At 39.1% G+C, this 27,550-nt stretch overlaps 1 protein-coding gene across 2 annotated transcripts; it reads left to right on the top strand.

Moving 5' to 3' along the window:
* Positions 1-4,661: 4,661 nt before the first annotated feature.
* LOC101789732 (acyl-CoA (8-3)-desaturase) lies at positions 4,662-27,550 on the top strand. 2 transcript variants are annotated; one of them, XM_072038970.1, is made up of 15 exons: positions 4,662-4,813; positions 5,273-5,312; positions 10,432-10,573; positions 12,284-12,399; positions 17,530-17,640; positions 19,298-19,495; positions 20,246-20,347; positions 20,509-20,637; positions 22,003-22,063; positions 22,388-22,464; positions 23,267-23,364; positions 23,961-24,057; positions 25,030-25,109; positions 25,785-25,910; positions 26,098-27,550. In XM_072038970.1, the coding sequence occupies exons 4-15, from the start codon at positions 12,382-12,384 to the stop codon at positions 26,147-26,149; spliced, it is 1,149 nt and encodes a 382-aa protein (XP_071895071.1). In that variant the 5' UTR covers positions 4,662-4,813; positions 5,273-5,312; positions 10,432-10,573; positions 12,284-12,381; the 3' UTR covers positions 26,150-27,550. The 2 variants fall into 2 exon arrangements, with proteins under 2 accessions (XP_071895071.1, XP_021130319.2); XM_021274644.4 differs by lacking the exons at positions 4,662-4,813; positions 5,273-5,312; positions 10,432-10,573; positions 12,284-12,399 and adding an exon at positions 13,660-14,023.

Raw genomic sequence — 27,550 nt, 5'->3', positions numbered from 1 at the left:
GATTCAGCTAGGATAGCTCTTGATTCATTGGTTTCAAGGATGTAGATCCAAAAAGAAATGGACTGCAGTCCTGTGCCTGAAATTCAGTGAAGGACTACATACAAACTCTGCTTGATGTTATGTAGGAAGTAATATCAGCTATTTTGTCAGTCTTTGCAAAAGATGAAAACCAGACACATAACAAGGGTGTTGTTGAGGACAAATTATTTTCTTTCATAGTTATGTTGTTTCTCCCAACTACTTATAAGGAAGTTCAGTGTCCCTTCTCTGTCTATGGCCATGTATGGATTCACCCTTTCTGAATCATACCAGAGTAGAATAGCATACAGCTTCCCATGTTCAGTAATAAGGCTGGTCTGTATCATATTAACTCTGCAGAGCATTTGAGAATGGTAGCACCTAATTGCAGTGATTCAAAAAAAACAAACAGAGAACACCAACAAGAAGAGCATATGTGGCCTTGGGCCTTTTCAGATATGGAGGTCACAGGTGTTTTTTTTTCCTAATTCCAGTTCCCATTTTAATTGATCCAAATATCCTTTCAGAGATCAGTGGTCTGTCCACAGAGGACTTCCAGCCCATCAGATAACGGCCTGTTGCTATAATGGTTTTAGGTGTTCATTTTCCTAACATTTAATATCATTTATCTGTTACATTGACAAACCAAAACGATAGTTCATCTGCATGTTTCTTATGGCCCAGGTGTCTGCTGGACTAAATGGGTCAGCCTTATCAAAAGCCAGTGGATCTTGCCCAGTTCCCTAGAATTTGGCTGTATGTTCAAGCCTCTGTTTCAAGATCTCACTTATAGCAACTGAAAAATGACAAATACACTGAAATCTGACCTCAAAGAACTGATGCATATGTAAACGTGGCATTATAAAAATGCCAAGTTTAAAACATTTTGGGACATAAGACTATGTATCCAATCCAGATATCCTCTATATCTGGTTTTACACTTTTTTTTTTCTTTTTTTTTTTTAACAAACAAACAAACAAAAAAACATTCTGTGAGGTCACTGATCTCAATCATTTTAACACCTCTGTGCTGTTTCTTTTGCAATGTCTTTGAGCAATTTCTGTATTTCCTGTAGATGCTCAGGTGTGAGCCTTTCACCTTCATTGCTCGGGGCTCCCTTTTACCTGGCTCCATTAGAGTATGGAGAGGGTCTTGTGAGATTGTTTCTAAGATATCTGATGAGCATCTTAAATTACTATCCATATTACATTCTGGTATAATTGCTTCTTATCTTCACATTATACTGGTTGACAAGATGTGAGAAGCATTCTTCTGAGACACAACTTCCAACAACCTATCACTAACCAATGCTCGTTACACAACAGATATTTTCCCAGATTCTTTTTTGAGTCAAGCTTACCTCAGTAAACTTAAGTTTTCTTACCTCGATAACAGCTTTGTCAACCTCAGGTGTAACTATATTTTTTTTTTCTTTTGAAGGTTGCTTTTTTACCTTTTTACCAAAATCTTTTAACTTTTTTTTTTTTTCTTTTTCCTTAGATATTTTCAGATTATGCAATACTGTTTACACTACTTCTGAGAGCTAGGATTAATGTGGAAGGGGAGAAGCCTTTTCTTAGGGAGAAGCAGTTTTGGTTTAGAAACATATTCTTTAGAAATAGTGGTGGAATACTTATGCTTATAGTTACCAGTTTTTAATATAGATTTTTCCCAAGATAAGATTCTACACGTGCTTAGTAACGTGATTCTTCTATATCATCAGTTCTATTGATCTGGTGGTCATACGCAAACCTAAGCCTGGACTGTCTCACAGCAACGCATAAAGGCCTTTCAGAATACAGCTCCTATCTCTACTTAGTTAGCCTTCCATATTCCAACATAATTGCGTAATAAGAACAGAACTGAGCTAGACAGATGAATTTAATAACACTCATTCCATACACAAACAAACCTTTCTTTAATGCCTCATTTCCCCTCAGATCATTACTCGCAATTCTCAGTTGTCTTTTAATGTATCATTTAGTTAATTCCTACAGAAAAAAAAAAAAAAAAAGTATTTGCCATAATTTATGAATGTTTTTTCTTATGCCTGCTTGAGACCCATCAAACTTCCCATAAATGACCACTAGGATCAGAGAGCTGAGCTTAAACTCTGCATAGAACAGTGTACAGTTAAACTTTATGATAAGGGGCCTGGTAGCAGAGACATGAAATTAAAAACTTTACCATACTAGTTATGAAACTCATTGTAAATACAATAAAATTGGAGCAATAGCTCTTGTATTATTCATTCTAGTAGTAAATTCAATTTGCTGTGTTCTCCTACATCCTCACTTAGCAGGGAAGCAGAAAATCTGAAAAGAAAGGATGAATTGTGATTAAATGTAGATCCAATCATTTCGGGTTACACCTGACAATGAGGTAACCTAGTAGGTGCTAGGCAAAGGTTGTGCAAGAAACCAGTCCAGCTACAAAATATAGATCCTCCCTTTTAATCTTGATAGTGGTTCCAAACTGACAGAATTAATTACTTTGCCCTGCTTTGCTCCCCCTTGTTTCCCTCAAATAAAAGTGACTAAATTGTTCTCACAAAGTGAGTAGGTGTTTAGGATTTTGTAAGACAACTCTTAAGTGTTCAGTGCACCAGTTCTCAGTTGAGATTGGCTGAATGATTGACCATGATTTTAATATTTTCTTTTCCTTGGGAAGAATAAGAAAAATCAGACTCATTACTACAGCTGAGGAGTGATGAGTGCACATGGTAATTGTTGGAGGGCAATTCTGCAAAAGTTTGTTTGATTTGTTTGATTTTTCTATTTCTTAAGACTTTTCCTGAAGTTTGTTTTGATCATTCAGGGAAAAATAAACAAGTGTGGTAAGAGCTGAAAGTACAGTTCCTTAAAGACCTATGTAATTCCATTTATGAAAGCAAAGGTAATATCGTCTCTAGATCAAATTTATGCTCTCCATTTTTCTCAAACAATTACAGAGAAAGAATAAATAAGTCATTTAGACTATGTGGTTTTAGTCAAATAAAGCTAAGTGAATGAATTCATTCTTCGTACCTGAATTATTCCGATGCTCACCTTATCCTGTTTTAGACAGAGCGATGCCATGGAGCACATTCTATCTCTGCACCACTATAGAGAAAAACTTCCTGATACTGAAGAGCTATATTCACTAAAGCACTAAAGGATTGGTTTTTTTTAAGTTAAAAAATAAAAAAAAAAAGAAAGAAAGAAACCACTACCACACACAAACACAAAACAGATCTGATAATGGGGTAAAATTCATTCATTCATTCAAAATTAAAACTGAAAGTAGCATTCAGTCTGTAACATGAATATTATCATGAAATAAGGCCAGTTTTCCTTATAAAGCCCTTAAATCAAGTGCTACTTGAAAACTAGTCCTACTGGTATGCTTCAGTCTTCCTTTTTTTTTTGCTAGGATTTTGTGGTCACATTTTTCCATTATTTCATTTTCAGGTCATTCTGTTTCTATATTAGTCAGTCATAAAAAGAGCAAAGACTGCTGCTCAAAGTATTTATCCAGTGTATTTATGCAGTCTACACAATCATTATTATTCATATATTGCCTGAGTGCCCTCTAGAGGTAGAAAGTTGTTGTTGTTATTATTACTATTATTATTATTATTTGCAGTGTTACCATACTGGATAAATTACCCCAGGAAAAAGTCGTGTAGCTATACTTTTTCCAATGCCTCAGTTATCTAAAAGAGTTAACTCCAGAGTCATATGAGCTCAGCCTCACTCAAGTCAACACGTTTTTGTTTGTTTAGAGTATGCATACATGTACACTGAGTTTTTCCTTTGTCAACATGATCTGTCTGGGACCACAGAGGAATTCAAAGTCTGAGGAAGAATGTAATAGATTTCCAAATTGGGGAATAAAATCCTAAGTGCTGTCTTTGTTAATGATATCTTAAGATGGACAGGGCTACTGTCTGATAATAACCTGGAAGCAAAAAGCGGGGGAAAGCCTTGGGAGACCAATGACCTCTGTGATCCAATACTGTTGTTGCCTCTATGAAAAACAAAAATACAAACTTAGAAACCATCAGACAAGAAATTATCAGCAGTGAAAGACAAATGCTAGGGCTCTTGGACAAAACTAGGAAAATCTCTTCTAGATGACTGTGCAAACTGTTGGTTGCCAGGACCCCAGGAAGATTAATTCAAACCTGAAAAGGGGCCTCTATTAGGTAAATCAGAGAATTGTGGTGTTGCTCATATGAGAGGAAACAAAAGGAACCAAGCACATTTTCAGGTTGTTTTTCTTCAGTATTTTTCTCCAAATTCATATATGTGTAAGTAGGTATGTATTTAAATTCTGTCGAAAAACAATACGATTTTCAACTGTTCTTTGAAGGCTTAAAGAAATGTTACATTTACTCTCACTGATGCAGTGCTTAAAGAAAGAAAGCACCTTTCATGAGATCTAGTGAAAGAAGCACGTATTATGTCTTTATTGTTGCAGAAGTGACTTCTCATGAAGATAAATTATAGCGTTATGCAATGTGTTTTCACCTACTATTTGATGTGACTTGTCTGTACCTGTTGACATACCTCAGGTGGGAAGGCAGGGTGGATCTTTACCTTGTGGGTCAAGTTGTAGTAATCAGTTTTCTCCAACTACTAACACAGAACAAGCTTTCTCCAAATGATATCTGTGAGTCTATGCAGAATGTGGACACAAGCCATAAGCTCCATGTGCAGGAAATCTTTACTGGATTACTAGCATTGTGCTGTTTCACCTCTTGAAATTCACAATTCCTGTCCTTTGTAGGTGCACGAGAAGGTGCAGTGGCATGTACGTAAAGAATACTCCTCTTTTTGTCTTTCTTTCCAGAAGAATATGCACAATAATTGTGGACACTGTCACAATTTTATCTCAAGAGTTCCTCTAAAGGCATGCATGATTCCTGGCTTCTTAGCACTTTCCCATTCCTGCTACTGGTGTGATGGTAACAAAACTATTATCCTTAGGAAGCTTCTCTGCTGACTCTCCACTACCAATGAGAAGCATGTCTCACCTTCTACACCATATCATTTGAGATTGTTTTTGTTCCTTTCCTTTCATCATTTTTGTTGTTGTTGTAGTTGTTGCTAGACTGTTTTATTCAGCCTTTTCCATATACTATCCACATCAGAACATCAATCTCTGAAGATTAGGAAAAGAAGTAATATGGTTATAAGACACATTTCTGAAAACTGAGGACTAAGAAAATAAGTATAAGTATATATGCAATAATAATCACTCTCTCCACAGACTGGCAGTGTGAAGTGGAAATCAGCTGGAAATTTTCCAGGTATGCCTTCCAAGTTAATGTTATTATAATAATAACCCAATAATTAATCAATAATTAGTCAATAATCCAGTTAACGAACTGGATAATGAGAGGGCATCTTAGCGGTGCTCTGATAAAGGATTATGTGGAAAGACTAAGGTTTTCTATGGGATTTCAACCCCTCTCTCTGATGCTTTGCTGAACAGATGACAGTGTTACGTGCATCCTTTGAAACACTCAGTCATAACTCATATTTATGCTGCTTTGCATAGATTATATCAAGTAGCAGGAAATAGGGATTCTTGTGCTGTGGAGATTACCCGTTGTTTGGTCTGTGTTTTTGATTCTAGAGAGGTGAAACTGTGGTGCCACGATCATGGCCAAGAGGTTAAAAGGGTCCAAATTTTGAGTTAGTGTGTAGAGTAAGATACAGCCTGCCAAAAACTGAATCACCCACTCAAGGCGTGTATTCTCATTGCACTAGCCAGGGAGAGTCTAACTGGCCTCTTAATGCAGGAAGTTAATTGAAGTTAGACACTTAAGTTTAAGTATGACTCTAGACCTCAATATTTGTCCTGGTATGGAAAATATAGGCAAGTTCTGTTCATTGTAATACTAAATTAAATTGAGTATGTGTGTATGTACGGGTAGAGAGGGAGAGAGAGAGAGGAGTTGGCAGAATAGGACATCATTCAAATAACATAAAGATCTGGGTATAACTTTAACTCTTTATTTTTATTTTTTTTTTATTTTATTTTCAGTCTTTTCATGCATCCTGGTGTAAGTAAGTGATCATGCACCTAATTTTGTGTATAGATTTGAGTAGAAGTGGTATGTGATTCTTTAATATGTCTTCCTTTTCTACATTCTTTTGTATTAGCAAGATAATTGTTGTCAGGCATTGTAAAGTTTGAGATGTGAAAAAGAAAGCTGATAAGAGAAATCATATCTCCATTAATGTTACAATGTCTGTTATCTTATGTATCTTTAAGCATGTGACTACAATAATCTCCATAAGTTTTGGTACTTGGCTTCTTTTTCAGCTTATCTTCCATTTGCCATATTAGCAGCACTAGAATTTATTCTATGTTAACGTACCCCAGGAACCAGAGTGTTAGAGGAACCTCCATTTCCTTTGCCATGTTGCATGAGTTGGACAGAAACTTGAAAAATATTCAGGCTGTTAGGGTACTCGCTGAGCTATCCTTCCCCACTTGCAACATGTAGTGATAGTTCCCCAAACCACCATGCCACAAGGAATATACATTCTTTGCATATTGTATTCATCTTATTCATCTTTGTATATTTTGTTTCATCTCTTCTCCAATTCTTCTGACACAGTATTTAGAGCTTGGCTGAAATGACTTTTAAATCAGTTTCTGAGTTTCCATCACCTTGAAATGCTTCTCCTTCATCTTGACACACTTAAGTGTTTGTTCAATTATGTAGAGACACATATTTAGTAACTCTTCAGCACTGAATTTGTGACAGGGAACTTCTGGTCTGATTTAGATAGAAATATAACGAGAATGTTTTAACTGGTCACCTGGTGCTTTGACAAGCAGTCTGGAATGAAGTAAATGAGAGCAATGCAGGGTTTTCTTAAGAGTTTAAAAAGTTAAAAGAGGGGACAAAGTGTGAGAGTGATCCATATGATTCCATAATTTCTTCAAGGGGTTAAGGCATCCTCCCAGTGGCTGTGTGTGCAGTTATCACCAAAACAGAGCATAATCAGCTGTCCTAGCTAAAAAGGGTGTAGCATGGTGTGACAGAAAGGAGATGATATCACTCTTTCTATTCAGCATATGTTTGTACAGCAAATCTTGAGTCATACACTGATGCTTTTTGGGGGGGCAGTAGATAAGATCTGTTATTATGAAAGAACATGTTGCATCACATGAAAATGCAAGGTGTTACAGTGTTGTTAATATAATAGCATAAAATAGCATAGTATAAAATAGCTTAGCATAGATTAGTTTAAGAGTGGAAGAGACCTACAGAGGTTATCAAGTCCAACTGCCTGACCACTTCAGGGTTAACCAAAAGTTAAAGATTATTATTATGGGCATTATCCAAATGTCTCTTGAACACAGACTGGCATGAAGCATCAAACACCTTGATAGGAAATTTATTCCAGTGTTCGACATCTCAGAGGAGTGGGCAGCCCAAGTTCTGTCATTACTGCGAAAGACTGAGGCAAAAAAATGCATTAAATGCCTCTGCCTTTTCCTTGTTAGGTGACTGATTTCATCAAGTATCAGTCTACTATTTCCTTAGACACCTTTCCTATAGATATCCCATGGAAACATGAGAGCCATAGCACAACTGTGTACGTGACCATCTTGACTGCTGTGCAGCAGCAAGTTAATAGGTGTAAGCATAACAAATCTGTCAGTCAGAATATTATCTTTTGCACATGCTTTGCCTCTTTACTGACCCCCGCTGGCTTACTTTATTTATTTTTTCAGAAATTTCTGCAAAGTAGCACAAATAGAAACCAACTTTGCTGTGTCATTAGCAAGAGGACCTCTCAACACAGTGCTAGTTAACCAGTTGAGCACACCCAAATTGTGTCAAACATCTGGAAGGAATATGTCAGCATCAGCTCTGTGCCACATCAGCTGCTCTAAACACTATGAGAGGCTTGCTCACTTGAGTCTTTTCTAAATCAGTGATCAGGACCATGAAAAATGCTCAGTGAAGAATTTCTAAAGATGCACAACAGGCCACTGCAGAAGTGGCTTAGTGTTCCATAATGTGCTTCTGCTGTGTGGCTCTAGAGGAGCTGTTCTGATCAAGCTACATGCCACTGGTAATCTCTTCTCTAAAACATGATCTTCAACTTCCAGCAGAAAAACAGAGTTCATGGTCAGCATTTTGAACTGGAGGGGAACATGGAGCAGCCTGCTTAAGCCCTCACAAAAAGCTATGAAGAGTTTAAGAGATGTTCTGTTATATTTTTATATGAGTCCACCACTATTGACATTTATCCTCAATTAAAATGAAAGCTAAAAAGCACAGGATAAGGACAAGCTGTCTTGAAAGTGAAGGACATAATTTTTGGTTAGTTGTCAATGACAAGTCATATTCAGTAGACGTTAATTTGTGCAGCACTCAACAGGAAAGGTAGAGGGGTTCTTTCTTTGTAGAGATTTGTTCATAGCATCACTCACACTGGTTATTTACGGAGTTCATCAGCATTCTTCTAAGACTTAAAAATACTTTGAAAATAATGTTTATGCAGCTCAAGTCCTTGATACTTGAGTAGCTTAGCTAATGAGCAGATCTTGCTGAATCACTTGATAACAGAAATGTGTACATTTGTGTGCTGCACAACTACTAGACTTTTTAGAAGCTCCTGGTGAGGCTACTCTCTCCTTCCCACTTAGAAATATTTCACAATACTTATGTTGTTGTGTACTACCTTGCCTGGAGCCTAGACACAGTGTCTTGTCTAGCAAAAGACATGAAGACATTTAAGCCTTCGACGTCTCTTTCTCTACCTTCTCCTCACCCTGTAAAAAATCTGCTCTGTCCATTTCACAAAGCCCCTGGCTTTTTCCATGGGCACTCCTGGGGAAAGAACCCTGAGTCTTCCTCCTTGAATTACACTCCCTGGAGCTCCTGCACCAGGGAAATCAGAATACCAACAAACTATTTGATGCTGTCTATGCAGACAAGGTATCTTGGAGGGCAGAAGATCTGTATCTTCTACAGACCCACCAGTTCCAGTAAAAACCACAGTTATGGGCGGCCCAGGGCAGCCAGACATGATAGTATAGGCTGCATTGGAGATACTGCAGACAGCACAGGACACTGATGCTGGCTCCCAGGACCAGGAGTGAAGCAACCTGGCTTCCATGCTCTGGAGCTCTACCAGAAAGTATTGTGACCTGGCATTGTTGGCCAGGCAGGAAAGGCATGTCTAGGAGGACAGCTCCCCCAGTGCAGACTACAGCAGACACAGCAGTTTTAAGAGTTTTGAGCAGTGTTTTCTGCTGGCTGACAGGAACTGGAGCATGGGCATCACTCCAGCCACAAGCCAGTGCAGGTGGAGCGAACATAGCAGACTTCCCCATGCTGTGGGTAGTGAACAAGTTGATTTTCTGCCTGACCTCTACAGGTCAAGGATATCTGTCCCACCAACTCTCACTAATCAAAAAGAGTAGCTCCAACACCTTCCTGCAAGGTGAGAACATGCTGCAGCACTTTTGTTTGTTTCTGTTGTTATAGTGGTTTTTTTTGTTGTTGTTGTTGTTTGTTTGTTTGTTTGTTTGTTTGTTTTCCCCTCCAGTTTGTGCATCATTTTGCTGTGTTTAGAGATCCCTGTTTATGGAGATTTTGGTATCTGCACTGTGGCTGTTCTGGCTATATACATCAGTTACTTGTGTTGAAATTCATAGTGACATAGTGAAATTGTTACCATTGCCCACACAACTGTAATGAAAGAGTAAGCCATCAAAAAGATTTTACTCAGTTACAAAAACAAAAGAAGCAGTCTACGCAATACATTGAATTGATTTTCTACCAGTCCAGAATAGCAAATGCAGGAAGGCATATTGAGTCTGATATGCTGATTATCAAGCAAATCAATACCTTATCTTCTTTCTTGTCATTCAGAACAATTCAAAATATTTGTCATAGGCAAACCGTTGCAAATATGTTGTCAGTTGCCCCTCCAGACAGGGTAAAAGAACATCCCCCCAGATAGTGTGTTAGCAGGTAGGGACATATTTAGTCTAAAGCATAGCAGAAATGCAAGCACTATTATAGCTCTAATCATCTTGGATTACTTATTAGGACATTTTCCAAATGTAGAAATTGATTATGGAGTCCATCAGTATTCAAGTCATACTCTATATGGGAATACAAGACTATTTTTTCAGCATTTGTGCATGCTAAAGAAGGTTAAAGACATGACTTTGGTGTCATTCATCTAGCTAATGTTTCTCTGGTGTTCAAGAATCTGCCATGTGGTCCATGGCCTGCAGAAAGGGAACCAACAGAGTTCCTCTCAGAGTCAGCAAGTATTTGAATCACTTATGAGGTGCAACAGCTCAGTTTGGAAAATCAGTGTTCAGACTCTAACCTGTATTCAAGATTCATTTAGCTCCACCCCAAAAACTATTTTTACTTTTAGGCTTGATGATTTACACATTGACATGACACAAGAGTTTAAGAGAGGACCATGATGCAGGTTTGTTCCACTTCACCCTGATGAAAGGAGAGGAAGAGTGGATCACAGAACGAGATGTGGGATACGTGAGAGAACTGGATAGCAGGTAGGTAGATTCTCCAGTCATTATTTGATGTTTATCTTTTTAGCAGCTTGATCTGTTCTTGTGAAATGACATTGCAAAATGTGAAAACAGAGGGTAGCAATACTGTAAATACCTAAGTTTAGCTTAATGGCAGGTGGGAGGGTGTTCCAATAAAAAAAAAAATGAGTAGCTTCATGTAATAGATAGCTGTGACTCTGATTAATGACCTGTTTGTTACCAAATGTATTGTTCAATTGTATCAGTTGGCTGATACAGTAGCAATTATTATTAGCATTTTTTTCAGAGTAATGTCTATAGACCGAGAGGAATGGTGAAGTCATGAGTTCCATACAAACTACATGGCAGTTTCTTCTCTGACTGTATTATGTGGTGCGTTCTGGAGTAATTAAAGGTTCAGTTATCCAAGGGTTCAACATACATACATACATATGTGAAAGTACTTAATAGATTGGCTAACTATCTACTGAAAGAGGCAGGTTCTCAGTGCTGCTTAATACCTCTCACTAAAGTTTCCAACCAACAGTTTCTGAATGAATCATGCTTTTTTTTTATTTTTATTTTTATTTTTATTTTTATTTTTATTTTTATTTTTATTTTTATTTTTATTTTTATTTTTATTTTTATTTTTATTTTTTTTAACCTCACACCTGTAGGAGTCTAAAGGCATACACATCTTCCACTCTGGCCCCAATCAAGAAGCTTACCAAGTGCAGCTAAGCACTTAGGAATACTGAGTACTTAGTATACTAAAAGCCATAGCATACAGGGGGGAGCTTTTCCACGCCCATGTTAGTGATCCAGTGCTACCTGCAGCTTTATGTAAAAGATGATTGGGGAAAAAAAAAAAGGTACTTTCTCAGGTATTTTACTTAGTAACCTGTGAATCATTAAAAAGTTAAAGTATCAGAGGGATGTGATTTTAAATCTCTTGTGTACTGCTAGATTTCCCTGGCCATCTCGGTGTCCTCAGAGAGGTAGAGATAAAGTTGAAACAGGAAAAATAGGAAATGTCTAAGTCATATTGTTGAAGTTATTTAAATTCATGTGGAATTTATGGTCAGAAAAAGCAGATAAGGAGGAATCAGCTAGGGCAAGGGGAGCTGAATTCTTTCTTTACTGAATATTCAACATTGAGTATTCAATGTAGGAGGGACGTTGAAAGGAACACGTTGTGCTGTAGTCCCAAAGGCGTGTACTGGTGCACTGGAGATGGCTTATCTCAAACATAGTCTGTAAAAAGTACCAAAAGTAAGACTGAGGGATGGCAAAGCCCAGAAACAAGAAGAAAAAGATGTTTTCTGACTGCCTACTGCAAAAGAAGAGAAGAAACAAAACACATCGATGATAATGACTGCTAAATGTTTTCTAAGGCATCTTATTTTATTGGCTGTCATTGGCAGCTGTGCTGAGAATTCAATTTGAGTCTTTTCACCTCTTCTTATAAAGGAGAAAAGCCATAAACACTATTTAAACAGCTTAACTGTGTTAGCTGTAAGATTTCTGATGGTTATTTGGATCTAATAATTTTCTAACCAGAACCACGGACTGCAGAATTATTACTAAGCGAGAACTTTGTTATCCCAAGCAGACTCAAAAGTAAAGGAAGAAAAATGCAAGTGTGTGAGAAATGTTACAAATGTTTAGGAATTAGATCAAGGGGAATATTGCAAATTATATAATAGTGGTAACTCTGACAAATTTATTTTTCAGATTTGATAACATCCTTTGAAAATTATCTGAATTGTGTGCTTCTCCATCCTGACTGATGTTGATACAGGCTTTAACATGAGTTCTCTTTATATGGAATAATGAAATCATTGATTCAGGTGTGTTTTTACAATATTTTCATGACTTTATGGCCTGTTGTTAGATTAAAAGAGAAAATTATGTGAATGTTATGACCTTTTTAAGAAAGACAGGAAAAGCTGAACCAAGTGCTATTTTGTAATTAATTCTAATTTCCTGGAATTAATTAATTAAGTACTATTTTTCCCCTGACAGTTTACTTAGTAATTTTAGAAGTGGGAGGGAAGGGCAGGGGGAGAAAAAAACAGTTTCATAGCCTATCATCACAACCTCACATAATATTTTGTGTTTGCCATCTAAAGCTTACCCAAGGTAAAAAAAATAAAAATAAAAAAAAAAAAAAAAAAAAAAAAAGCATAAAATGTGGAGACTTTCCAGTGCAAAGGGCACTGTGGAAGCCTCCTCCTCCCTGCCCTGCTCTTGGTATATAAATCACCTTTTTTACAAAGAGGTTCACAGGCTGTAATATCCCAACAGAGATACAGAGTGATATTTTTGGGGAGAGGTAACAAGTTACCTCCTACATTTTTCTTCATAATGTGAAGCCCGTGGGCCCAGTTGCTCCAGCCAAAGTATCACTTCTTCAGCCATCCATTTAGCAACTGGGCTGTGGACAAGAAAATCATCTTCAAATTCTCTGCTACTCCAATGATACCCAGGTAGTACTACTGCTACAAGTTAAAGCTGACAGAATGTCTGAGAAAAACCCTCCTCCTCAAGGATTAATTCATCCTGTGTTTGGAGCTGTAGAAATCTGATCATTCCCATATTTTTGGAAGGTTGCAGTGCTGCATGCTGCATCTTTGTTTTGCTGAATATCTTTTCTTTGCTCGATTGCATCAGAAAAGTGTTTTGATTATTCCTGAGAATATCCTAACTTCTCCATCCCTGAGAAGAATGTTGATTTTGGGGAATCCTTCCCATTTTTCTCTGCATTCTGGACATTCATTCTTCTTGGAGGAGGTAACAAGAGGTATATTTTAAGCGAGATTTTCCCTGATGGTTGGAGAGCCCAGTAAGCACATCTTGAGAACAGAATGAGCTAGGTGAGAAAAAGTGGTCTAACACTCAATAGTAGTGCATTTTTTTATGCCTGGATTGCAATGCAGGGGCCAGGACAGGGAAGAGGAGGCTGTGAGTCTGTCTGTCTGCTTGTTTGGGGAATAAGTGAAGCCCAGAGGGGCTCTGCCTGCATCCAGGCACGCTCTTCAACACTTATGTCATTTCTCTCAGGGCTGAAAAACTGAGGGAGGTGTGGGCTGGGGGGCGGGTCGGGGCTTGACTCATCCCTTATACACCTGGGGAGGCACAGAGCAGGGTGGCTGCCTTTGGAGGAGAAGCAGCAGGAGGATGGTGCTGCTGCAAGGCGATGGGGACTGGGCAGCTGGGGACCAGGACCAGAAGCAGAACCAGGACCAGAAGCAGAACCAGGACTCAGACCCAGACCCAGTGGTGTCTTCTTCGGCCCTGTGGTCCCGCCGCTGCTTCACCTGGGAGGAGATCGCGCAGCGCTCAGGTCGGGGTCCGCCACCCCAGGACCGGTGGTTGGTGATCGACAGGAAGGTGTACGACATCAGCCACTTCTACAAGAGGCATCCCGGGGGTGCCCGGCTCCTCAGCAGCCATGCCGGGCAGGATGTCACGGTGAGGGATGTCACAGGCTGGGGATGGATGGAGAGGGCAGCGAAGGCGGGGGCACCAGGGTTGTGGTTGTAATCCAGATGAAGACTTCAGGATGGCTCTTATCTCTTGAGCTCACTTTAGAGCTACTGGAAGCGTACTGTGGTGGTTGCATATGGTGAGGAATCCGCAAGTGGTACTGCAGCAGTCCTGTGGCAACTGCAGTAGTCACTCTCTTTATCTTAGTAAAGGAATCTCTTCCAAAGTGCTTCCCCAACTTAATTTGGAGGGGAAGTGAAGGTGGTATGCTCTCCCAAGCAGTTTTCTAGGAAAGTTGCTGCAGTTATTGCCCATAGTCCCTCTGATCCCTGGAATGAACAAAATTGGAAGAATCAGATGGCTATCTGATGTCAAGCTGCTGGTCAGTTAGTCTGGGGGCAAAAAGACATCTGCTCATCACCTTTCCTGTTTGACCATTATCTTTAAAGCTATGGAAACCTGTAGGAACACAGGAAATTGTTCAGCAAATTCTCTGGAGTTCTGGTGTTCTAGTGTGTATAGGTTATGCTGAAAATAGTAGTAAATCAGCATCTATACAAAGATGTGACAAACAGGATTGCATCCTTGCTCTGTATTTTGAAAAACAACTTGAGGTAAATAGTTTCTAAATCTCTCACACATGGGGGATGACTGATATTCATGAAAAAATACAATAATTTTCAGTCCACTGAGTTTAAACTTCAAATTTTATATTAGCAACACTTTGCATTCCAACACTTTGCATTTCCATTTCCATCATTCATTTCCTTTAGTTAGCACTGTCAGACTTCTTTCATTTTACGATGCTGGGTAGCCCCAGATAATGGATGAACTTGAAAAATACAGGTGCTTTGTTTCTAGGATCTGAGCTAGCTCTTACTGGTTGATGCCATATCCAAATAATAAGCCCTGTCAGAATTCAGCCAGTTTCGTGAGACAAAAGCTCAAGTGTCTTCACACTTGTGCACATGAAATAAGCTGCACACTACAATGGGAAAACATGTGGCTATATGTGTATGGAAGGAGGCAAGGGGGAATATTATGAAACTGTAGCTTGAGGCCTCCAAATAAAATTAATAGGAAGGTTTTTCACTTTGCTTCTGACAGGCTGAAGAACAAATGTAGTATCATTATTTCTGACAAGGCAGAATCCTCAGATTTTTTAATTCCAAAGCTAATTGATACATGTGATACTGGAGTATCTTGTCCTGCTTGAACTGTGTGTGCTTGCAGGCTGTGCATCTCAGCCTCAGAAAAAAACGTGAAAGCAAGTAAAAGATGGAATATTTGCTATAGGCATGGCTAGACTGCAGGATCATGTAGCAGAAAGAGCCAAGTTGGCACTGGTCAATCTATAACAGAAGCAAGATAAATCAAGGTTTGTGGAATTCTGTACTTTGTATCCTGTTTATATGTGAACCTGAACTGTCTTGTTTGGAGCAAACTTTATTTCCACATTGAGTTACAACCTGAATGTTGCAGGGAAAGTTAACATCCCAGACAGACCCAGTACAGAAGTAATTCCTCTTCTGTATTCAGTGGAGTTTCATGAGATGGTATGAATCTCACAGGCCCTTTAGTTGTAGTGGATGCAGACAAAAAGGGGAATTAATTAGTTAATTAATTAATTAAAAAGCATTAATTAACAAAATTTAGAAGAGGAGTGGAAATACTGAGTATGATTAATGCCACAATATTAGCAAGGGTCGCACCACACAAAACTGTAAAGAAGAGCCCTGTTACTGCTGATTTTGTTGAAGTGTCTTCTCACAAAGTGTAGAAAAGCAGAGTTAAGGAATGAAGTAATTTAGGAAACAGAAACAACTGTCTTGAGGCTGGGTTGCAGTTTAACCAAATTTGCTTGAGTTTTGAAGGCTGTAATGATGTGTAGTGTTGCATGAAATACAGTTACTTGCTGTAGATTGTTTTGCAGAAACACTTCTTGTTTGTTGTTAAAACTGGGATTTATTGCTAAATTTCATTGCTGGAATTGCTGGCAGAGAATCACTGTGATAGTGACTGTGTGCTCAGTACTTAGTCTGAGGCGTATATGCAGCATAGGTAGTCATGCAGTTGCCCAGGCCTGAGTTATTTTGTTATTTCAGTATATAGGACAAATTCTGTAGCAGTTCACTCAAAACAATTAGCTGAACAGTTTTTTTTTTTTTTTTTTTTTTTTTTTTTTTTTTTTTTTTTGTCACACAACCATTCTTAATTCACACTTGCACAGAGTAGCCCTGCAGGGTTGGAATGCAGTAAAACACTCTGTTTGGGTTAGACTGACAAAAATTGATGCAGATGAAAGATGGTGCAAAAGCAGACATGCCAGAAGAGCAGTAAGTTTGCTTGGATGTAAAAAAGCCATTTTCCACAACTGGAGAATCTTTGGGAGGAGTTTAGGTGGAGTGAATTCACAGCTCAGCTCAGCTTTTTCTCAGCTGTGGCATATCAGCATACTCCTGTCTTTTTCAGGGCTCCAGCTACTCCCGACATGCTCTCTCTGTCAGTGAAGTTGTTTCCTCCCCTGTGTTTCTGCCCCTTCTGTCCCTAGCCCTGCCTGGAAGCTATCACACTGTTGTTTTTTCATGCTTTTATCTTTGTGAGAGATCAGTAACACCTAACCAGGCTTGTTCATATAAATTGCATTCTTGCATTAATTTCTGTACGAATATCTCCAAGTGCTAGAAAAAAGCTCCCTACATACGTCACTTAGTCCTCAACAAAATCCATCCTGTATTAGTTAATTTGGGAGTGGATTTCTCTTCCCAGGGCTGGTTGGATTGTTGCTGTGACACGTTTCCTAAAGCAGGCTTCTCATTGCTATCACCTGTCCATCTCCTCCTCCAGAGCTTGTATTACTTATAGTTTAGTTTTCCATCATTACTTAGCCTTAGTATAACATAAGTCTTGATGCTATTACTTGACTAGTTGGGGAAAAGTAAGAATTTACTCTTTGAGAATGGTATATTTCTGAAAGGTCAAAATCCTTTATGTCTGTGAATAACAACCACCAGTTTTTTTTTCCTTTAAGAAGTTGGATTTAAAAGGCAAACAGTCTTCTGATAAATTTACAATAAATATGTTTTTAGTTTGATGATGGAAGGTATTTTGGACACCTGACTGTCAAGGGTGAGTGAAAGATCACTAAAATTGGGGTTAGAAGGGGAAGAAAAGCAAGGAAACTAAATTTCACTTTAGACATGTAATTGCGTTCAATTCAGTTTTGTATTATGCAGCTTGCATATCTGTAGTAATTTCAGTCTTTGAAGACAGACCTTCTCTGTTTGTGAGTTAAATAATAAAGTCTCATTTAAGAAGAGATTAGGGTAAAGGTGATGGAGGGGAAGGTGAAAAAATGAGGAGATAGAAAGGTCTTTGTTACTGTGGTTCCTCCACCGTGAATGTTTTAGCATGCACAGCATATTGAGGAGATCGGGGTCAGTAACACGATGGTTTTTCTTATCTCTTTCTTTACTCTTCTGCGTTTGCAGGATGCGTTTGTAGCATTCCATGTTGACAAGCTGCTGGTGAACAAGTACTTGAAGCCACTGCTGATCGGGGAGCTGGCACCAGATCAACCCAGTATTGAGCCCACAAAAAATGTAAGTTTATCCTCATAAACCAAAGATTAAAGGCAAATATTCTGAGATTATAACTTGGTTTTCTAGATCAGTGTAGTTTCTAGAACAATGTGATCCAGATTCTTCACAATTTTTTGTTACTACTTAAAAATCCTAAACGAGTATTAGTCTAAATCCACATTATTTGTCAGAGAATGAGATTTCTAAGGAATTTTTATCCCAGCAACTGCATAAGGTATAGAGGCTTGTGTGGCTCTCATGAATATTTGTTATCAACTTTTCTTTCCCCTGCTTTGAGAAAGATCTAAGCAACCTCTCAGTAGTTCTCTTCAACAGATAGTAACTTTTCAGACTGTATTCCCCTTCTGTTGTAGGTATCTGTAGGGATAGAATGCAGGTATAGTGCATCAGCCTTGACAATACACTGTGAAACTTAATTCATTGCCCTTTTGGACAGTCTACTGCAGCAGTCTCAAGGTCAAACAGTTTAACTGCTGATACCAGTGTGTGAATAACCAATCTTACATGCCAAAGAGGGGTGCAGACAATAGATCAGAAGCAGTCTTGGAGTGCAATTGTCCACAGGGTTGTATGCACCTAATTGCTTTCCTATATCCCAGACTATTTTCTTCTATTCCTCCTTGTCTGCCCTGACTTCCTTTGCGTAATTTCATGCTGAAGGGGGACAAGGTAACGTGCCATCATGTAACCCAGGCATTAGAAACAATTCCCAGAAGGGCAAGTTCATAAATCCTATATATATGGATAGAATGTCCTGTCCATGTGAGGCTGTGCCTTGCCGATTCCCCACAGCTGGCCTGCACTAGAGCCTGCATGTGCCTTGCTCCTTGCAAACCCCATTTCCCAGAAATGACTGGCAAACTGGTCTGGCAGTCTCCTTTGGGCTGGGCTTCATGGAGACAGGAGCCAGGCTTGTGAGGTATCTGCTGAGCTGGTAAAGACAAAGGTAACTTGGTCTAGTACCTGGACTGTGGTCCCTTCTTCTTCCATATTACTTCCTCAGTGACCAACATGAGGTCAGCTGGGCTATGGGTTCCATTTTTTGTACAGACGTTTGACCCTTCCCTGTTAATTGTGGGAAGGGTAAAGTGAAGGCATGCATTGTTCTGGTGAAAGTGATGGCAGAGGTGGATTAATGTCATCATATGCATACTGTATGCCTTCTAATAAGTGCTTTACACACGCACACTTTTCCCCCTAATTTGATTATTTGAGGAAATGTTCTGGATGTCTTTTTAATCTTCATGCCTTCACTATTGCCTGGCAATGTTTGAGTAGTGCTGGGCTCTGGTGACTATGGACCAGTAGCACTCAGAAGATATTACAGCCCTAAACATCTGTTGCATGACCCCTATGTTATTGCCAAGGAGATAGTGGAAGAAGCACAGGTGCTAGACATAGCCTTAGGGGCTGGGGGTACAGATATTTTGCTCTGTAATGGCTTCTGCTTGCTCCTCTGCTCTATGTATTTTATTGGGCAAAGGCATAGAGTAGTTGTAGGAGAACAGTGATGAAGTCTACTGGTGTGCAAGTCCAGCTCTTGTCCATTTGAACAGACTTCAATCTTTCTTTCCTTGCTTGAAACGTTTATTGGCTTTTAAGGCTGCAGCACTACACTCTAGGAGCAGGGAATGTGTAACACTTGTGCTTTCCACAGAAAATGCTTGTAAAAGACTTCCGTGAATTGCGTGCCAGTGTTGAGAAAATGGGACTTCTGAAGCCAAATAAACTCTTCTTCTTCTTGCACCTTGCTCACATCCTCCTGTTGGATACTGCTGCTTGGCTCGTTCTCTTCTACTTTGGAACATCCTTAATGCCCTTTATTGTCTCTCTGGTGATGCTGAGCACTTCTCAGGTAAGCAACCCACAACATGTATGCATGGACTTATGTCAACTTTCATACACATACTATTGCAGTTTTGTAGCTCTCCACTACCTTACTTGGTATAGTTCTCCTTTGCTTAAGATGACAACTTCTATATGACCTGTGTTTCACAGAAGATGCAAAGAAGAAATTCTTAATTGTGGTGAGCTCCCAGTATGCCTAATCTGTAGCTTTTTTTTTTTTTTTTCTTTCCCCAAGATGTATTCACAGAATCATAGAGTGGTTTGGGTTGGAAGGGACATTAAAGGCCATCTGTGACTTTTTACACAGGCAGATAACTTAGAACCATTCCTCCTTGTCCTAGCACTGAAAGAGGGGAGGCTTAGATTAGATGTTAAGAGAGAATTCTTTACTCAGAGAGTGGTAAGGCACTGGAACAGGTTGCCCAGAGAAGCTGTGAATGCCCTGTCTCTGGAAATGTTGATGGTGAGGTTGGACGGGGCCCTGGGCAACCTGATCTAGTGGGTGGCATTCTCCCCCAAGGAACTGGGGCTGGAACTAGGTGGTCTTTAAGGTGCCTTCTAACCCAAGCAATTCCATGATTCTGTGATATGATTCTATGATCAGGCCATTGACCACAACTATGAGTGTGGCTATCCAGCTATTTCCTTATCCACCAAGTGGTCCATCCATCAAATCCATGTCTCTCCAATTTAGAGGCAATGATGGTCTTGACTCCCCTTTTGTGCCACTCACAAGATTTCCTTTTTCCTCTTTCAGGTCCAGGCCTCATGGCTACAACATGATTTAGGACATCTCTCAGTCTTCAAGAAGACAAAGTGGAACCACTTGCTGCATAAGTTTGTCATGTGCCACTTGATTGTAAGTGATTGATCCTGGAACAACTTGCTTGATTTGATGGCCTTTCTGCAAGTGTGTGTTCTGAAGATTCTGTAGGAGTGTGCTCAGCACTGGGCAAAGAAGGGAGAGAATCTGGCTCTGAGAGCATTGTGGTTCTCATGCTCTGTTCTTCACTTAAACAGGGAGCATCAGCCAAATGGTGGACTCTTTTGCATTCCCGACACCATGCCAAACCCAACTGCTTCCAGAAAGATCCTGATATTGATATGCACCCGTTCTTGTTTACTTTGGGGAAGAAATTCTCTGTGGAGGTCAGTGTCTGTGTATACATGTGGTCATGTACTAGCAACTGAGAAGAACACCCTACTCAATAAAAAGCACAGTATATCATAAATATCTAAAACTGTAATCATAGTTTCTGAAAAAAAGATTTTCATCTGTCGATTTTCTTTAGACATTGTGAGCAGGTCATAGTTTATATTATACTATTTAGAAGTTGCTCAAGCATTTGAGAAGTTGCTGTAAACAAATAAGAGACAAATGTTCATTACATACAGGAGGGAAAATCCAGTAGGAAAAGACTACTAATGGTTATAGCAACTTAATGACCTACTAGGTTTTGTAACAGCTCAGTAATTACTGATTATTAGATAACTTGTGAACACTAATATAAAGCACGTATGCAGTTAGTCTGGGATTATTTCTTAATATTAATGTCTAAGGCTCACAGATGCAGGCTGCTCTGGTTTCTTTATGCCTTGACGTGAAAGGCAGCTGGCACAACAGTGCTGAAGAAACAGTGGCTGGCTGTTTCTGTGATTTTTCTGGGACTGGTTATTGTCAAGTGCCTCTCATGTGCAGAAGTCATTTGACTACATAAGGTGCTCTCAGCTTGTACTGCTAGGCCACTGCCAGGAGCAATAGCTGAGGACAATGCTGCAGCCCTTTTACTGCACAAGTTAATCAGTTTTTGAGGCCTTGTCAGAAGAACTACAGCAGTGATTTTATTTTTTCTTCCATTGAAATTGTCACTTAAGTTTACAGAATCAAAGAAAAAAAGTAGAAAATGAAAACAAAGAAAACGACTGGTTTTGACTTGTAGTATAATTTAGTGCTGTGGTATGTAAGCTTGTGCCAAGTGACTTATGAATGAACAAGGAACACAAAAACGATAGATTCAACAGTTAAAATTCACCTCAATTTACTCTCAATTTTTTATCATAACTCATGCTTATGGGTCACACCATCTTTTAATGGATAACACATTCAGGTATAGCTTTTACTACCTTATTCCTTTCCAACACAGATAATGGTGGTATCTGACTGTAATTTATTTCCTACTATGTCCCAAGGTATGTTTTAAGTATATGTAGAACTACTTCTCAGCAATCACATTTCACTTTTCTCCTACTGAAGAAAAGTCTCAGGTTTGCTTAACTGCTTATTTCTATAGGACTTCACAGAGTAAAGCATTAAAGCAGTCACTGGAGTGAGGGTTTATAGCAAAAGCATATGTATGTAAAGTAATAGGATGGGTGCATGAGAGGGAGACAGTAACGATGGTTGTGGAAAGTGTGCAAAAAGGGTGCTTTCTGGGGAAGAATGATGGAAAATGGCAAGTTACCTGTACAGATTACTCTAGTTTCCACTCATTGTTTTATTGTTTATTTTCACAGCTTGGAATCAAAAAGAAAAAATACATGCCATATAATCACCAGCACAAATACTTCTTCATTAGTGAGTATCTTCATTCTCCTGCGACACTTATTTCTAATGGGGCTTATAGATCTTACTTTGGAGCTGCAGTCAAACTTCAAAGAGCTTCTTGTATTATCTCTGTTTTACCTCCTGAGACCAGCAGGCTCAAGGATCGCTAAATGTTAGTCTTCTTTGATGCATGTTGAGATCATCCAGAAGTTTCTGGATGATAGCAGCCCTAAAATGCTTCAGACTACTATCTATATTGAGTAGTTGTTCTGGGATCCTTTGCTTTCAGTTTGTGATTTGATATCTGTCATTCAGTAAACGATATTACCAGTGATAATGATTTCTCCATTACAGCTCTTCCTCCACTCCTGTTTCCCACCTACTTCCACTGCCACACATTTTATATCGCATATACCAAGAGGTACTGGGTGGTAAGTATTGCTGTTTGTGCAACCATGGGGTTAGCTGTGGGCTTCCAATCCTTCTCCTGAACATGGAGCCTACTTCTCTCAAGAGTTCAGGCCCTGCTGCGTGACCCAGCTTGCTCATCAGTTAGGCCTAATAAGACAGTCAGGTTGGTGCAGCATTTTTCAGTGGCTATGTATCCTTTCTGCTAAACACATTATGTTCCCCAGCTCACTGATAAAGGCCTGGAAACAGTCAGTGGGCTATTTAACCTGCACTGCCTTGTCTTGCTTGCAAAATCATGAAGTGCATGTCCACAGTGTTCAGAAACAGGAGAATGTGGATTTGCAGGAGCTGCTGTCCTCTATTTGTCAGCAGTATGCATATAATTTGCATTGCTTCCTATGCCAGGCAGACAGTGCTTATGCTTCGTTTTTCCTTCTCTTGCATGTGTTACGAATACAGAAAGGTAGAGCAACCTCCAGGCAAAATGAAATAGCTGGTCAAGCACTTTGTTCACTGTGGAGTCATTGTAAATGATTTGATATGTCTTATACTTGGGTTTCTGAATGCCTAGCTATTTGCTAACATATTAATCCACTTACTAGGAGTAAATAATAAAATTTAATTCAATTATAGAGTGAAAAGAAAGTACTGATACTTTATTGTAACTTGGTTTTCTCTAGTTCTTTCAATTTAGCAAACAACTACAGCAAAAACCTACAGAAGTTGAATGTATAAAGTTCTCTTTTACGTATAGCATGATGCTTAGAAAAAAGATTTAGGAAATGCATTTTCTAATGATTTTATTGTCTTCGGGTTTGGTAGGACTTGGCCTGGATGCTGACCTTCTATATCAGATTCTTTTTTACCTATGGATCATTATTAGAAATAAAGAGTCTCCTGGCATATTACTTTATATTCAGGTAACATCTTTTAAAAAGATTCTTCAGCCTTCCTTTGTGTATTCTTTCCATCTGTCTGCCTCTTCCTTGTTCTTATTCTTCTGTGTTCTCTTTTTCCAACTCTTTTTTTGCTGTTTTTTTTTTTTTTTTTAAGTTAAACTCTGCTTAATCATTTTCTGTGAAAGCAGAGATGTAACTGAATGATTACCAAATAGAGAAATGCTTACCTTATGTAATGTTCAGTGCTTTTGATATTGGTTCTGCCATTAATTAAAGAATATTTAACAGGAAAAAGGGTTACCCTGGGCTTGCAAATATTTTAATCAGCAGCATAGCCTTCAGTGGACGTACTCTGCTTAGATCATTTTACTGTTTCTATCTAGTTTGGTCCTTAGTTAAAAATAAAACCAGGATGAATGCCAGGCTACTTCAGTTTCATACCAAGACATATTAAGTAATGATGAGTTTTATAAGGAAATATGAAACTTCCAGGTGCTGGATTAGCCAGGCTGGTGCTCTCCTATGCATTTGTAAGCCTGGCTATGTTGTCATTTCAATGGCTCATCATTGACTCATTTACTTGTTACTGAATTCTGGCCTCTTGTCTGGTTGTGCAGGATGCTGGAGAGCAGCTGGTTTGTCTGGGTTTCACAGATGAACCATATCCCAATGGATATTTACTACGACAAGAATTTGGACTGGGTGTCTACCCAGGTAAAATATTTTCCCCTTGGGAACTGTGGCCATACAGGTACAAATTCTAACCACAAGACGAGCAGCTACGGTATTGCACTAAGGGGGAATCCTGCTGGTAACTGGGAAGTGAAGGCTAATAGGATGACTGCAGGAAAAAATAAAAAAAAGAGTTGTTGGAACATGTTTAGAGAAGAGCAATGAAGATGGTTAAGGGACTAAAAAGCAACATGTGAGGAGTGGCTGAGGGAACTGGGCTTTCTTAGTCTGGAGAAAAGGAGTCTGAGCGGAGACCTCATCAGTCTCTACAACTACCTGACGGGAGGCTGGAGCAACATGGATGTTGGTCTCTTTTTCTCAGATGACAAATGATAGGACACAAGGAAACAACCTCAAGTTGGGATAGATTTAGATTAGATATAAAGAAGAATTTCTTTGTGGAAAGGGTGGTTAGGCCTTGGTATAAGCTGCCCAAGGAAGTGGTGGAGTCCCCATCCCTGGAGATATTTAAGAGATGTGGATGTGGCACTTAGGGACATGGTTTAGTGGTGGACCATTTTTCCTGAAGAGATGGAAGTTCATGTCCTGCTCTGGCTGAGCTCCTTTGCACCAACAAGATGTCAACTACTATCCCCTCTTAGCACGGTGACTTACTGGAGGCTAGCAGTAAAACCATCACAGAAGCACCTGTCCATATCTGCTTTTTCTGGAGATGTAGGTTTGAGAAAACTCAGAACATGACTGTGTTATTCATATGCATTCACAGGAGCACAGAGCCAACCCCTTGTTTTACCATGGTCCATACTAGCTGGTCTGTATAACTGCTGCTACGCAAGGGAAGGAGGATTATGATTCTTGCCTTGAGGTAGCTCAGCTTGGGCTGAAAGAGAACAACAGAACAGAGTAGCACAGTATAGTGTGCTTTTGAGACAAATGGAAAAGGCTGCAGTAAAAAACCTGTACTAATTTTGCCTTTCTTTTCCCCTTCTCCAGCTCCAGGCAACATGTAATGTTGAGCAGTCCCTGTTCAATGACTGGTTTACCGGGCATCTGAACTTTCAGATTGAACATCAGTGAGTATACACCTTGAGAGTGTTTTGTTTGTTTGTTTGTTTTTAAAAAAAAACTATTATCTGCTCTGAATCCTACAAATTGTTGTTGGCACCAGTGAGTTTGTCTAAATCTGAAAACCCTAAAGATCATGATAGTGTTAATTCAATACCTTCACTGTGGGCCCACAGGAAGATTGGAATTATGATTGAAAATGGAATATGGGCAGGATCTGTGGAAACATACAGGTAGCAACAAGTCTTATTCAAAGTGGTAGTTCATATGCATCTGTGAAAATGTGTGTGCCAAGGCAGCCTGTTTATACCCTGATGGAGTAGTGAGATATGCAACTGAAGGATGGACCCATCTCCATTCCTATGCTGACTAGTTACGGAGATGATTACGGCTGGAGAAAGGGGGCAGAAGTGGATTCTCCTAGTTTATGGTATCACTTAATTTGGAAAAAACAGAGATATGAGAGACAACAGTAGAAGAATAAGGGAGGGGTAAAGCAGGAAAATATTATGAGTTCCTTGGGCTACAAGCACAACATAAGGAAAGAGGAGACAGGAGCAGCAAAAAGCTCTGTTTAGTGTGGGCTGTAAGAGTCCTAGGAAGTAATAATGAACAGAACAGAAATGTTTGAAAGGTGATATTTCTTGTGGGGGCACTGAAAGAGAACTTGTCTCCTTTCACAGCCTATTCCCCACAATGCCAAGACACAACTACTGGAAGGTGGCTCCTCTTGTGAAATCCTTGTGTGCCAAGCATGGCATTGAGTACCAATGCAAACCGTTGCTCACCGCCTTTGCAGACATTGTGCAGTAAGTAACAGTTAACACATAGGGAACAAAATTGAAGAAGGATATAGGAGAGACTGAATTTTTAAGAACAGGGGTTGTCTTGCTCTTTCTAGCAAATCTGCATGTGGAGATGCTTGTTTCCCTTGTCCTCACCAACACTCCCTTAAGCACCTACATGTAATGTGCCCATTTTCTCTTTCTCTCTCAGCTCTTTGAAGAATTCGGGAGAGCTCTGGCTTGATGCCTACCTACACAAATAGGAAGACAAAGTTTGATGGTGCCACATATAGCCTGCTATGTCTTTGCATCCCCAGTAAGCTGAGGAGCAGGGACAACGAGGGACTCCAAGAAAGAATAAAATGGATAAGAACTGAAGGATGCAATTCCAATCAATGTGAAGTTATCTGAATATTTCTTTTGTTCTTTCCTGATATTTTGGTTCAGATATGTTAAAAGTGAATAAGGCCAGCAGGAGCTGAATGGTTAGATCAGGGAGAAACTTTTTGTTAACAGTGTCTGAGTAAACAAGGCCAAGAAGCAGTTCGGAGCATGTGTTCAGGTCAGATCTATGGACTGGTGTGTAGCTGCACACACAAGTTCATGGCAGTCTCCTCATGTGCAATGTTTAACACCTAACACAATGTTTCCTTACTTGAAGTCATTTGAAATTGCACAGGATTTTGAATTAGTGTGGTGTCCTAATAATGCACTTACATCATAATAAACTACAAACTACACTTGGAGTATAGCAGTTGTAATACGTAGTTGAATAACAACATAAGCATTGCTCCTATTATTGCTCTCTAGAGTATTTGCAACAACACCAGGCATTCCCAGTTGCCATGCAAAAATACAGTTCAAGCTCAATTCACTTTTCAAAATTTCTTTACTGCTTTTTTTCTTTTTTTTTTTTTTTTTTAGCCTCCTACTTAGGTACTCTTTGGAGCATTCCTCATGTGTGTTTCTTTGATCTGTTATATTTTACAAATCTGATCCAAGCTCTTTGATAAGTAAAATAGCTAACTTTCTTTTGTATTTCTTTTTGAAGGATTTTTTGAGGAATTATAGCAAAGGAGGCATTAGTAAGTAGTAAGAGCAGTGAAAGCCAGCTGCTAATATAAAATACTCAGATTGGTTTAGTGTTTTCTGTCCATAAACTATATTTATGGTTATTAGCCATAAAGATAAAAATAACAGTATTATTATCCAGTAGCGTGTATGAGTAATAAAGTAAGAAGTAATGCAACTGAATTCCTGGAACCGTGCACTTGCAAGCAAATGTGTATTAGTGCTAGTAATTTTCTAGTAAGAAATAATCCTAGTTTCTTTAAGGAAAAAATTTGCATTCTCTTCTGTTTAATGAAGGCAGAACCAGAACAGATTCTATAAGCTGGTATGCAGCCATACTGTATTTCCCTCTTGATGGAAATGCTGTGATTATTGGCATTCTTAGTCCCCAGTACACTTCCAATATATTTTCAAACTAGTACAAAATGAACTATGCATTTCAACATAATCATTTTGGAAGTGTGTGTGGGGGGTGGATACATTACATGTATCTACATGTATGCCTCTAGAAAAATACTTTCTTCAGTTGTGTTTGTGGGAATTCAGCTGAGAATTTCTTGTAGTAGATAAGAATTGGACACATGCCCTGTAAG

The sequence above is a fragment of the Anas platyrhynchos genome, chromosome 5, assembly GCF_047663525.1.
Source record: "Anas platyrhynchos isolate ZD024472 breed Pekin duck chromosome 5, IASCAAS_PekinDuck_T2T, whole genome shotgun sequence".
NCBI lineage: Eukaryota > Metazoa > Chordata > Aves > Anseriformes > Anatidae > Anas > Anas platyrhynchos.
Note: the sequence above shows the minus strand (reverse complement) of the source record. Positions and strands in the feature narration are given on the sequence as shown.